The following is a 12348-nucleotide window of genomic DNA, read 5'->3' on the forward strand; positions in this document are numbered from 1 at the left end:
ATATTTTTCATGGTAATCCTAAAAAGGCCGTTATTAGAGACATCACTTTGGCAGTACATAGTCATCCTGTGACCCACTGATACACGCAGAGCTTTCTCTGACTTGGTTTATGAGCTACAAGTACTCCTCCTGTTTTTCTTTTTGCTAAAAAGGAACCGAGGTAAGATGAAAACGCTTTTTTTTCTGTTAACAGAGCTTGTCAATTTAATATTTTCCTCAATATAATTCCATATATACTCACACACATATGCATGTGCCTGTATACAAAGGTCTGTCTCAACAAGATTAGTTTTCTTGACTGTTTCTAAGTAGTTGTCTAGCAAATAAAATTATCTTTTTGTGCTTACTGTTCTGAAAGACTGCAGAGGATATATTGAGGATCTTTTAAAACTGGCAGCTGGCAAATTGCTTTACCATAGCTGCAGCGTCTTTATTCCTTCTTTCAAGAAATGAATAGAATGGCATAATTTACATGGTGCCTTTCTTGAGGTGGCAGGAAATTACCAATAGTCACAGCTTACTGAACATAAGAAGAGTTTGGGACACGGTAAGGGAGAAAAACAGAGATTTAGCATGAGAAGAAGAAGAGAGTCTTGGTTAATCTTGCTTTCCTCCAACTTTCACCTCTAAAGTGTGCAAGCAGTCAGTTTGCTGTGCTGTTTCTTCCACACTTGTTTGGAGCCTGAAAACAGTTCTGCTGCCATTGCGTAGCATGAATCCCAGGCTGTTAAGTCCAGCAGGTTCTGAGACCCCTGAAAGCAGAGTTAGCTCTACTTTCTCTGCACTGTTTTATTATGGGTAATTCACTTTAGTGTGAAAGAGATGTGACCAAATTGATTCTACTAAATCAAAATAGAATCTTGGAGAATGAGCTTATGGCAAAACTGCCTTCAAATTCTATGTCCTTGTTCTGGAAGGTCCCTTACTGTAGATACAAACCAAGAGCCAAGGCATGTTGGCTGTGTCTGGCACAGGAGCTGTGCCATTAATAATTCTGCAACTTGGGTGCTGAGAGGTGAAGTGTCACTTCACATAATAATCTCTTCAGAAGACAGGTGCAGCTGGAATAACTCTTCACAGCACTCTTTGGTTGTCTCATTATTAAAGTTTCTAGTTTCTATATGTGCTTCTGTTATTCAGGTGGTTTTTTTCCATAGCCCCTGTCTTCCCTGAGTAGGAAAAATTTGACTTTAAATAAAGCACTCATACAAAGAAAATTTCAAGAGCGGTTCTCAACTTCCCCAGAGCCTTGTTTCTGGGGGCCATGTTGATGGCTGAGAATTATTTTCCTTCCTCATCTGCTGAAGAAAGTACAGCAAGAAAAGTTATTTTAGCTCTTTGGTGTGATATTTGGCATTTGACTGATGCATTTCCTTTAAGCAATTGCCTTGATAATTTCCACTGACCGCTGGCCCCACTGTAACATAAAAGTCTTGTCAGGTGTAACAGACAAATGGGATTATAAGAAGTCTCTTGTCTGTACTGTGCATACTAGAGATCCTGCAGATTTTCCTTCAATGGGTGACTTTCATTTTCTGTTGAAAATTGCAGGTTGAATGTAAACACAATTGTAGGATGTATAACTAAAACAATTTTTTTCCCAACAATCTATACAAATTTGAACAGGCAAGTTGCAAAATCACTGGAACTGTTAATACACGAGGTAACTACTACCTATCTATTGGAATTACTGTTAGAAAGACATAAAAGAAAACAAACTCTTTGTAGCATTAATGTAGTTTCAGAGTTCATTATTTATAAGTGTGGAAAAATTAACCAGGTTCAGACAGTTCTGAAAAGCAGAAACTTAATGTGTGTCTGGATACTTAGCACTAATAATTGCCTTGTTACTTTAGTTTTAACCATTTGCATAACCTTCTAACTACCAAATCATAGAATGGTTTGGGTTAAAGGGACCTTTAAAGGTCATCTAGTCCACCCCACTGCAGTGAGCAGGGACATCTTTAACTAGATGAAGTTGCTCAGAGCCTGTCCAGCCTGACCTTGAATGTTTCCAGGGATGGGGCATCTACCACCTCTCTGGGCAACCTGTTTCAGTGTTTCACTACCCTCATCATAAAAAATGTCTTCTTCCTTATATCTACTCAAAATCTTCCCTCTTTTACTTCAAAATGATTATTCCTTGTACTGTTGCAACAGGCCCTGCTAGAAAGTCTGTCCCTATCTTTCTTATAATTCTCCTTTCATTATTGAAAGGCTGCTGTAAGATCTCCCCATAGCTTTCTTTTCTTCAGGCTGAATGATCCCAACTCTCTCAGCCTGTCTTTATAGGAGAAGTGTTCCAACCCTCTGACCATTTTTGTGTCCCTCTCTGGAACTACCACAGGAGGTCTGTCTTTCCTGTGCAGAGGAGACATTGGGCGTAGCATGCCCACACTTTCCAGTACCCCATCACCTTTCCTGTCTTTTGATGTGTACACACAGGCATTATTCCCTTAGACTATGGGCATCCCTATAAAATGTCAAGTTTATTTAGTCCATGACTTTGGGCTCTATGTAACAGTCTTTCAGGGCAGGAAAGTTGGTGTGTGGTGCTGGATTATTGCATGCTGGAGCCAGTTCCGATTCCATCACTACTGTGCATGTCTGTTTTCATCAAAGTTAATTCTTCCTTAATACGGTGATCAAGAGGGAGTTGGGCTCAGATCCGCAAATCCAGTGTGGCAGAGATGAGTGCCATGAGGTGTCCACCGTGGTGGTTGGTGTATAGGTGTCCTAGAAGTGATAATATACAGTGTTTTATAGCAGTTAGTATCAAACAATTTAGTTCATTGGCTATTCTAACCAAAAATCAAATCCCCTTAAGGTACATATGGTACTTCCCCACCATGGGACATCCCCAGCACGTAAATTACTCACACATTACTCACCAAGCACACCCAAGTCCTTGACTAAAAGCAGTTCTGTGAATGAGTTTGTCATTGTCTGAGTAGAAATACCCAGATGGTTTTTCTTAACATACTTTTTATGTGCACTACAAGAAGTTTATTTGCTTCCACAGTATGTAAAGTTTTGAGTAGGCCAGCTCAGCCCAATTCTGTAGTGTTAACTAACCAGGTAGCTTTTGCTCAGTGTGTATCCCAGTGTTTAAAAGTCCCACTACCCATTGCTCTCAGTGTAGTCTTTAATAGTCCATTGTGTCATTCGATTTTCCCAGAGGTTGGTGCATGATATGGGGTGTGATATATACCCATTTGATGCCATGCTCTTTGGTCCAGGTTTTCATAAATTAGTCCCATTGATTCAACTTTTTCTGCACTACTGTATCACCATAAGACTTGCTTTATCCATCGCTCTGATCATTTTTGTGGCCTTCTTCTGGACCCTCTCCAACATGTCTTTCCTGTGCTGAGGACTACAGAGCAGGATGCAGGACTCCAAGTGAGGTCTCACTAGAGCAGAGCAGAAGTGCAGGATCACCTCTGTCGGCCTGCTGGTCATGCTCCTTTTGATACAGCTCAAGATACAGTTGGCCTTCTGCACTATGAGCACACATTGCTGGCTCATGTCCAGTTTTTTTATCCACCAGTATATCTACCCTTCTCTGCAGGGCTGCTATCAATCCTTTCATCCCCCAGTCTGCATTGATATCAGGGGTTGCCTGAACCAAGTGCAGCACCTTGCACTTGCCCTTGTTGAACCTCATGAGGTTCACATGGACCTACTTCTCAAGCTTGTCCAGGTCTCTCTCAGTGGCATCCCATCCCTCACGTGTGCCAATCATACCACTTAGCTTGGTGTCATCTGCAAGTTTGGTGAGGATGCGCTTTTAATCTCACTATCAGGTTCAGTTGGTATATTCCTTCCAAAAACAGTTGATGCAGTTTTGCTGCTTTTAGAAATAGTTATATAAATTACAGACTGTGGATAAATTATACTTCAGTTGTGTGTTTTAGTTTCTGGAATTACTGGTTAATGTAAGTGGAAGGAAATTTGACTCGGCATCAGTGGTATCAAATGTAGTATTTCAGAATGCAGCTTTTAAATGTTCTCTGGTAATACATTCTTTGCTAAGGTCTTTTCCTGAGTTTCTATTATAATGTTGTGAAATTCTCAATTATGAAAGATTTTAATTCTGTCCCCACAATTTACTGTCCACTACATTGTTAGTTTTTATATACATTTGGCAAAATGGAGTATTGAGTGATGGAATATATTTTAGGTCTTTGTGAAGTTGTTCCTGCTGAGAGTAGTTGCTTCAAAATTGTGTGAAGAAAACTAGCAGTGGACATTATGCTAAGATATTTACTATGACTTGTGAAAATTGAAATTGCTGATACCTCTTGTAGTCTTCTCTATTGGTAATGGCATTCCTGATCAGATTTTCTGTGATATTTATTTTGTCTTTATTTTTAAATTTTGGTTTACTTTTTGTGGCCCTATGGTATAATTTAGTTTACACTCTGTTTTGAAATTCTTGCATTCATATATCATTGTCTTTTATGTACTTTCGCTTTGACAACTCCAGCAGTTACATTTTCAAATTTTTTTAGCACTCATTCAAAATGCCAATTTTATCTCTACCTTTTGAGGTGTTTTTATTTGTCTTTAAACCCAAGTGTGTGTCTTTTATTTCATGCTCATTTTGGGATTCTTCATGTGCATAAAGCAAGCCTCAGAAAGCCTCTCTTCTAGAGGTCCTTTTTCTAATGCAAATTCATTTTGCTTTTGTTTGTACTTTCTTTTTTTCGTGTCTAGACTCATGTAAGAGGAACCTACCGGTTTATTTGCTTACAATTCTGGTTCAATTTTTTTAAATTTGGTCCCACAGATTGCATTAAAGTAGTTTGTATGGTGACTAAATGTACTGCACATTATTTTATCATGATTGGTTCTACACTGTCAACAATTGTTTTTAATAATGACTTTGTGTCCACTCATATTTTTGGGTCCAGTGTTGTTTTGCTTAATCATTAAGCAGTATCACAAAACACTCAATAATGAAGGTTGCCATTACAATGTCCCCCTCTCTAAATGTTCCAGATTGTAATTTTAAAATTTTGAGAACTCTCTTTTTGTTTTATTATCTGGCAAAACTCGATTACATTAAGTTGATCTGTAGGCTTGTGTGAGACATTGAGATACGTGAAGTAAATGTCTTAGCCTTACTTCAGGAAATAAGCCTAGAAAAATGGCTGAGATGTCATTTCAGATAAAGGATGACTCAAAAAGACACAAGGTAAGATTTAAGCATTTCAAAGGCTTATGGCATAATGATGCATACTCGCAGATTTTGAAAAGTCTTTCTCCATAAGGACGTTTGCTTTCTTAAAAAAAAAAAAAACAACAAAAAAAACAGACATCTCTTCCCTGTACTGTTCTTTTGAAACTTCAGCTTGCTCGATTGCTGTCCATGCATCAGTTTAACTCTTGAAACATGGGAATACCTCTGTTTAACAAATGGTAGTTGGGCTTTTTCTTTGTTTTAAACAATGATAGTTTAGGAGAAGTAGTTACTCCCTTTTTGTAGTGCAAGTGAAATGTTGACCTTTTACAGTAGTGTGTTTTGGTTTCAGTTTTCCTTGCAGCTTGAATTTACTCTTGCATAGAAGCTTACCTCTGCACCAGTGGGTTTTTTCAGCTTCAAGAATTGTACATTTCATACAAGTTGATCATGCTGCGAATGTTACTTGTTACAGTAGTTAAGCACTCCAGTGCATGACTTTGGCATAAATCTTACAGCTTGCTATTTAGAAGCTTCATTTGAATGTACTAGAGATTAGGTTACAGACCTAAGAGAGACTGTTTAAAAGGTGAAAAAGTGTAAAGGAAATGTTTAGTTATTTTTCTTGTTTATGAATGAGCTATTACATTTAACATTATAGATATCTTTGAAAATTTAAAAAAATGTTTGTATTTTTAGTGCAGGCAGCAAATTACTTATGAATATGCATATTTTTGATGAAAAACAGATGTTTTTTCATGCTGTTCCTCAATCTGAAAAGGAAAAAATACAAAGAGCAGCTTTACTAAAAAGCAATTTGAAAAAAATATGTAATAGGATGATATTTTACATTTATAGCACTTCTGTGTCCTCTTTCTGTGCCTTATAACTTGAAGCTGAACTTGTATTACTTAGAGTGTTTTACATCTTTGTTACCAAATAAATATTCAGTTCTGCAAAGCATATTTAGAAAACTGATAACAACTTTTATGATGAATTATTTATAACTTTTTCTTTTATATAAATACTTTTTAAGTTAATGATCTGTTTTGTCTTAAACAGAAATTGTAGTTGCTGAAAGTGTGGTTGTCATTAAGAAACTGCTGCAAACCCAGCCAGCACAACATGGTGAAATTATTAAGCATATGGCCAAACTCCTGGATAACATTACAGTGAGTATTTGTGCACAATGTCTTCCTTATTGACTGATAAAAATCACACTATCTACTTTGAATGTGGGCCATAAACAGAAATAGATATATCAGAGAAATAGAACATTATGTATTTTTAACATAAAATAACATTTTTTATGCTTTTATGGAAGAGGAAATAGAAGCAATCAGATGGCATCAATTTGTGCTTTAGACCTGAGGAGCTATTTTGAAAGAGTTCCCCAGATCTGTTGGGTATTGCTAGTACCATTAGGCCAAACGAATAGCAGGTTTCAAACGTAGAGTGGGTAAGTTGAAATGAACAGCAAAGCAGCATTCAACTTGAGGGTTTTCATCTGGTTGCCTTACTGATCTGGGATAGAGTTTTATTCTAAATATTTTTCCCTATCCTGAAATTACCTCATCTTTGCATGGTGCCAGACATGCTTCTGTGAGTGTGTTGCAATGTTTCTTCAAGTTGCATTTTCATCTTCTGGGTGTTTTAAGATTCTGTGGCATTTAACAGTAAAATTCACATTATTACCTATAATCTATCCTTAGATTAAATTGACGTTTATATATGTCAATATTTACCTCCCAAATTTTCCTCAAAGTCTGAGTTATTGATGAAACATTTAGTGGTCTTATCCTGTATGACTGAAGACTATTAGCTACCTATTGCATCATACCTCAGTGGTGACAGATTTTGATCTGTCAGTAATTATTTTTCTGTAGATGCTATAAATAGAACTGTTCCGTTTCATACAATTGCACATTTATTAATGATAGAACAGTAAATATTTTCTAAATCAGTGAATTTGCTATTTTCTGTAGTTGACTTTAACAAAGTTTGGAATAATAAAAGAAAAAGGAAATGTGATCTGGTTAGTTCATGCTTGCTGAACAGATTAAACATACAAATTTTTGGCCACTAGGAGCTCAAACTTCTTAACTGTTGTAAAGAAAATTCTACTGGATTGCTTATATCCAGAATCAAAGAGGCTATAAGATACTGCTGCTAGTTCTATATCAAATAAGTATCACCCATGATTTTAGAAAATTTGTGCAATATTTTGATTGATAGTTACAATCTTATGAATTGTGTATAATCTTATACACATCTTCTGGCACTTTGTCAGATCAGTTTGTCATCCTGTGTGTCAGCATATTATTCAAGAGAAAGTAGTTGTTTTCTAAATACACTGTTTAACACTGAAAAGAGTTTTGTAGCTGTTTTATACAATTAATACTTCTGGGTTAATATTTCAAGTTTTAAATACATTGAAGTTTTTTTAAAGTGAAGTATGGGGAAGCATAAACACAGAAATTCTTTGATGCTTAAGAGTTGAAATGAATTTAATACTATGTAAAATGCAACCAAAACATGAACAGAATTAAATTCATTTGAATAGAAAAACACTTAAGGTTTTGATTGTTCTGTCATGATTTAGTTTAGGTAAATGATGAACACTTAGCCAGTACAATAAAAAAGTGTAAACTGGATGGAATACATTCTTAGGCTGGTGTCTGAATTTGCTTTGTTCATGTTGTGTTAGCCTGAGATAGTGATTGTCACTGGTGAGGTGCTTAAAATCTTTTGAATCAATGTTTCTTTCAGGTCATCCAGTCTGAATTTTTCTCATCTTCCTTAATCTTGTCTTCATCTGCTTCATCTACAAAGCCATTTAGAAAGTGGTAGGATAGATAGTAAGCTAAATATATCTGACCAATTACAAGAAATATTAGGAAGTTCAGTTAAAAACTACTCTTGCAGACTCTTATTTACATTAAAGTTTAGGACTAGATCCATTTCAGCTTGCCCTGTAATTGATTGTTTCTTACATATCTAAAAAGAGTGCTCGTTTTTCTACCTTTGCTGTATTATCATTTGTACCTTAAACTTTTACCTCCGGCGTGTCCAGGCAAAGATCTTTGAGATTTGTTTTGTGTCTGGTATTTGTTGAGTACCAAGACCTGTGCATAGTACAGCTCAGTATATCTGTATTCCAGCTCCAAGATATTTTTCCCTAGAAATACTTTAGGGTCCATCAGACTGAGTAGAATTGGGTTTTTTTAAAGTCCTGTTACTAATGTTTCAAGGCTAGCTGTATCACTTCTGAAAAAACACTTCTGATTTCTAAGTATCACTAATAAGTAAGTAAACTTCAACTGCTCAGACCCTATGTTAGTTTAGATTACCTTGGATAATTTTGTCAGCAGACTATCTCCTCACTAAATAGCCCTTTTCTAGGTTACTTGCAAATCTGTTGAACAGCAGGTTTTCCCCTGTAGGTCCCTTGGGACATCTGATGATTGCTTCCATTCTGTTTTTTTGTCTTTTCTGTTATCCAGTCTTTTTTTATTCATGAGAGTGCTTTTCCACCTTGTAAAAAATGGCATTTTCAGAGACGTTGTTTGTGGGCTTTCTCAAAAGCTTTTATAATACTCTCTCATCTAATGTGTGTCATATAGTCATATATGACTTCAAAACATATATGGTCCAGAATTTGTCTACATGAGCCTGCAGATTCAATCTGAATTAAGTTTTAAAGTGGTTTGGCGACACTGCATTGATTAAACTGAATTAACATGAGATATTTTTGTGCAACATCCAAAGTATGCCTCTTTTGATTTATCTTAATTCATTTTAGCAATGAATGAATGTAAACCAACCTAGCAAGAATTAGCTCTGAGTAAAAATGTCTCAGTGGTCTACATTTGTGTATTTCCTCATATAAACAAGTTGCAGTAGTCTCCAAATTAGTTTCTGCCTTTTCTTTTTAGAAAAATAATTTATGTGGGTAAATTGTACCCAGTAGTGATTGCTTTCTGGGTGATGGGAATCTTGTAGTTTTGGTTTTCTCCAGGCTGTCTCTTACAGTACTACTAAGGCAGTGTTGATTGGGTTTTTTTCTTTCAATAGCTGGTGGATTCTGAAATCCTTGGTTTTCATTACAGACCCATTTCTAGCTCCTTCTAGAGTATGACTGAGACTGTTTTCTGATCTGGAGATGAGCAGAAGCACTTCTTGATGGGATAAAGACAAGATAAAGGGGAAAAATAAGATAGATGCATGTAATTCTGAAGGATTTAATATGTGGAGGAAAATGTGTCACGTATGGGAGCAATTAAGAATTACTAATTGCTGGTTTGGTTTGGATTCTTATTACTACATGTGGTGCCTGGGAGTTTTTGACACTGCTCTATCCATTCATCCAGCAATAACAAACTTAAGGTCCTCTGCAGTGTTCCTATGTAAATACTGCTTATTGCTATGTTTCTGATACGGCTTCACAGCAGAGGTGGCTTGCTTTCTTTAAGTTCTCCATTACCTCAATGTTGGGAAGGTATCACAAGTTATGATATTCATATGTTGACATGTATTTCATTTCTCAAAGATTCACATTCTAGCTACATTCTTTTCCCTATGATACACTTTACTAATATATTTTTAAACCTTTATTTAAGTAATTCTTTAACAAACAATTCTCATAATATGATGGGGTTTTACTTGCTCTAATAACTATGCAATGTTTTAGAATTTGAGAGAAATGTGTGGTCTTTGGTACATTGTGTCCAGGGACTCTGTATACTGAACTTGAAACAAATATTGAGCTTGAATAAAAAACAATCCTTTTTTAAATGAATTTTATGTTTAGAGGTTCAAATAATGGGTGAGTCCTTGAATGTCTACCATCTGGAAACAGAAAGCCCCCAACACTTGTCTTTTACTCCTGTGCTTTCCTGTATACCTTTCTTCTTGCTGCCAGTCTGACATTTCACACGGACTTCATCCCTCTTTCCATTTCTGATTCCAGTAACATTTAAGGAATTGGTAGCTAGAGAATTAGACGTCTTTTACAATTTGAATATATCCTGGTTTTGTGACAAATGTGGATAACCAGAATTGGTAGGTTTAAGTTGTACTTTAACATAGTATCTTGTGTAATAAGGTTAGAGCTTAACTACAATAGCTTTTGAATTATGCTGCTTAGAGTGATCTGTAAAGTCTTTATGATGTATTTCTGTATCTGCAGTAACCAGACTCTTTGAGGGGAGAGGGTCTGCCTAGTTTTGGGGGGTTGGTTGGTTGGTTTGTTTGTTTTTAACCATTTATTTATTTTCCTCCAGTCAGGTAATGGGTTGAAATGGCAGTAGGAACTGCCTTCTGGTACTAAGGCTTAAAATGAGCACTTAACCACTTGCTCAGGGCACATGGAATAAAACATCAGGCAAAGTAATTTACAATCCTGTTTGCCTTTGAGGATAATGCAGAGCAGGGCTGAATAATGAAAGTATTATTTCCTTCATTTTTGTCAATTCAAGGTCCCTACTTAAGCTATGCTAGAAAAGGCACTGAAGGTCTAGAAGTAGCTTCATTTCTTGATTGCTGTTTTGAATGCCCTGGAAACAACGGCTGCAGGATCATGCACTTGATATTACGTGTTTGAGAACTGGAAGACTGAAACAGGGAAGAAGAAGTCTGAAAATATTGTGTGATTTTAACCCCAGATGAATCCAGTGACACAGAAACATTGGGTTCATCAGTTTGACATCCGCTTTTCATTAAAATGGCTTCCACTCAGGGTTTGATTCAAAAAGTCTCTAATTGATACTGATTCTTATTGCACAAAATTGTGTTTAACATATACAGTATTTACATAGTAAGCTAACCACCTGGGGAAAAGACAGTCTCATGAGAAATATCATCTGCCTTCCGTTATTGCTATTTTTCAAATTAGGCTTAATTTATTTTGTATTGTAAAGCTAGCTTATTATTCTAATAATTATATTTTACAAACTGGGGAAAAAAATTACAGAGTAAAACACTGCTTAAATGCGCACTGTTTAAATATATTTAAATATGTTTAATTGTGGTTTTAAAGTGTGGTCCTGATTTGACTCAGAAAATTACATCAGTGATGTTTGTCTTCTGTAAGTAAAACAATTACTGAAATTGATCTGGTCTGTGAGGTATTTTTGCTTTATGAAAAAACAATAATAGAAAAGGGGATGTTTCTAATAGGCTGCTGCCCAAACCGTGGTACTTCACGATCTTGTCAGAATTCTAATATTTTTACAAGTCTGTAATGAAATATTTTAGAAAAATAAATCTAGCATAACTGAAATCTGAAGTTGTCTATATATTCTTATTTGGAGGTGTATCTCTGTACAGCAGGCAACTTGAACTGCTCTAATACTGGAAAATTTAATGTACCACTCAATTACTGTTCTTTAGCCCAATTTAAGATAATAGATGGGGAGTGAGGCCTTAATGCAGTGTAACCTTTGGAACATTAGAAATAACCTCTTTTCCTTCTGAAATCAGTGTACAGTAATGGCATCAGTCTTAGCATTTTGCAGGCAACATGTTCTGACTGTGTTTAAAGTTTTTATATTTAACAGTTGTTCATTAACTTGTTTCTCTCTCACACACAGTTCTAAGACAATTTAAATTTTCTTGTCAATTCACTCAAAAAAATACTAGTCTGAATCTCAATTAATACACATATTTATTTATGTTAAATCACTCTAAATATTACGTCTACCTGAAATATCTTTTCCATGTTTTGAATTGGCATTTATCTATTAATGTGATTTTTTTGTTGTTGTTGAATTTCTGTGTTCAGTCTTTGTGATCTGGTTGCTTTCTCTGTCAGCAGACATTCTCCTTTGTTTTACTCATGACATGCTTGTTTATATTTTTGTTGGCATGTGTATTTGTAACAATATGAAGTATAGAGGTAGATACTGTCAAGTTGACTTTATTCAAAGCTGTTCCCAAACTTTTTGGAGCAGTAAGACATCTTTAATCATTAAAATTTTTCATGAATGTAAGTCGTATTTCTTTAGTATGGCTTAGTGAGCCAATTATCAGAGACTGTGGACCATAGTTTGCAAATTGATATCCCGGACCTTGATATTTGTGACCTTTTATGAATGTAACTGGAAAGCAGTACTTTCAAATTTTATGTGTATAAAGGATCAGGTACTTGATAGTTGGTCCCTACT

At 35.7% G+C, this 12348-nt stretch overlaps 1 protein-coding gene across 5 annotated transcripts in view; it reads left to right on the forward strand.

Moving 5' to 3' along the window:
- AP3B1 (adaptor related protein complex 3 subunit beta 1) overlaps positions 1 to 12348 on the forward strand; it is a 169388-nt gene that overhangs the window by 82527 nt on the left and 74513 nt on the right. For all 5 annotated transcript variants that reach the window (XM_062612402.1, XM_062612403.1, XM_062612404.1 and 2 more), the window contains one exon: positions 6248 to 6357. In XM_062612402.1, the coding sequence (XP_062468386.1) occupies positions 6248 to 6357 (110 nt within the window). The remainder of the gene's footprint in view (positions 1 to 6247; positions 6358 to 12348) is intronic.

This window comes from Pezoporus occidentalis, unplaced genomic scaffold (genome assembly GCF_034315485.1).
Source record: "Pezoporus occidentalis ecotype Australia unplaced genomic scaffold, CSIRO_AGI_Poc_V1 ctg16, whole genome shotgun sequence".
NCBI lineage: Eukaryota > Metazoa > Chordata > Aves > Psittaciformes > Psittacidae > Pezoporus > Pezoporus occidentalis.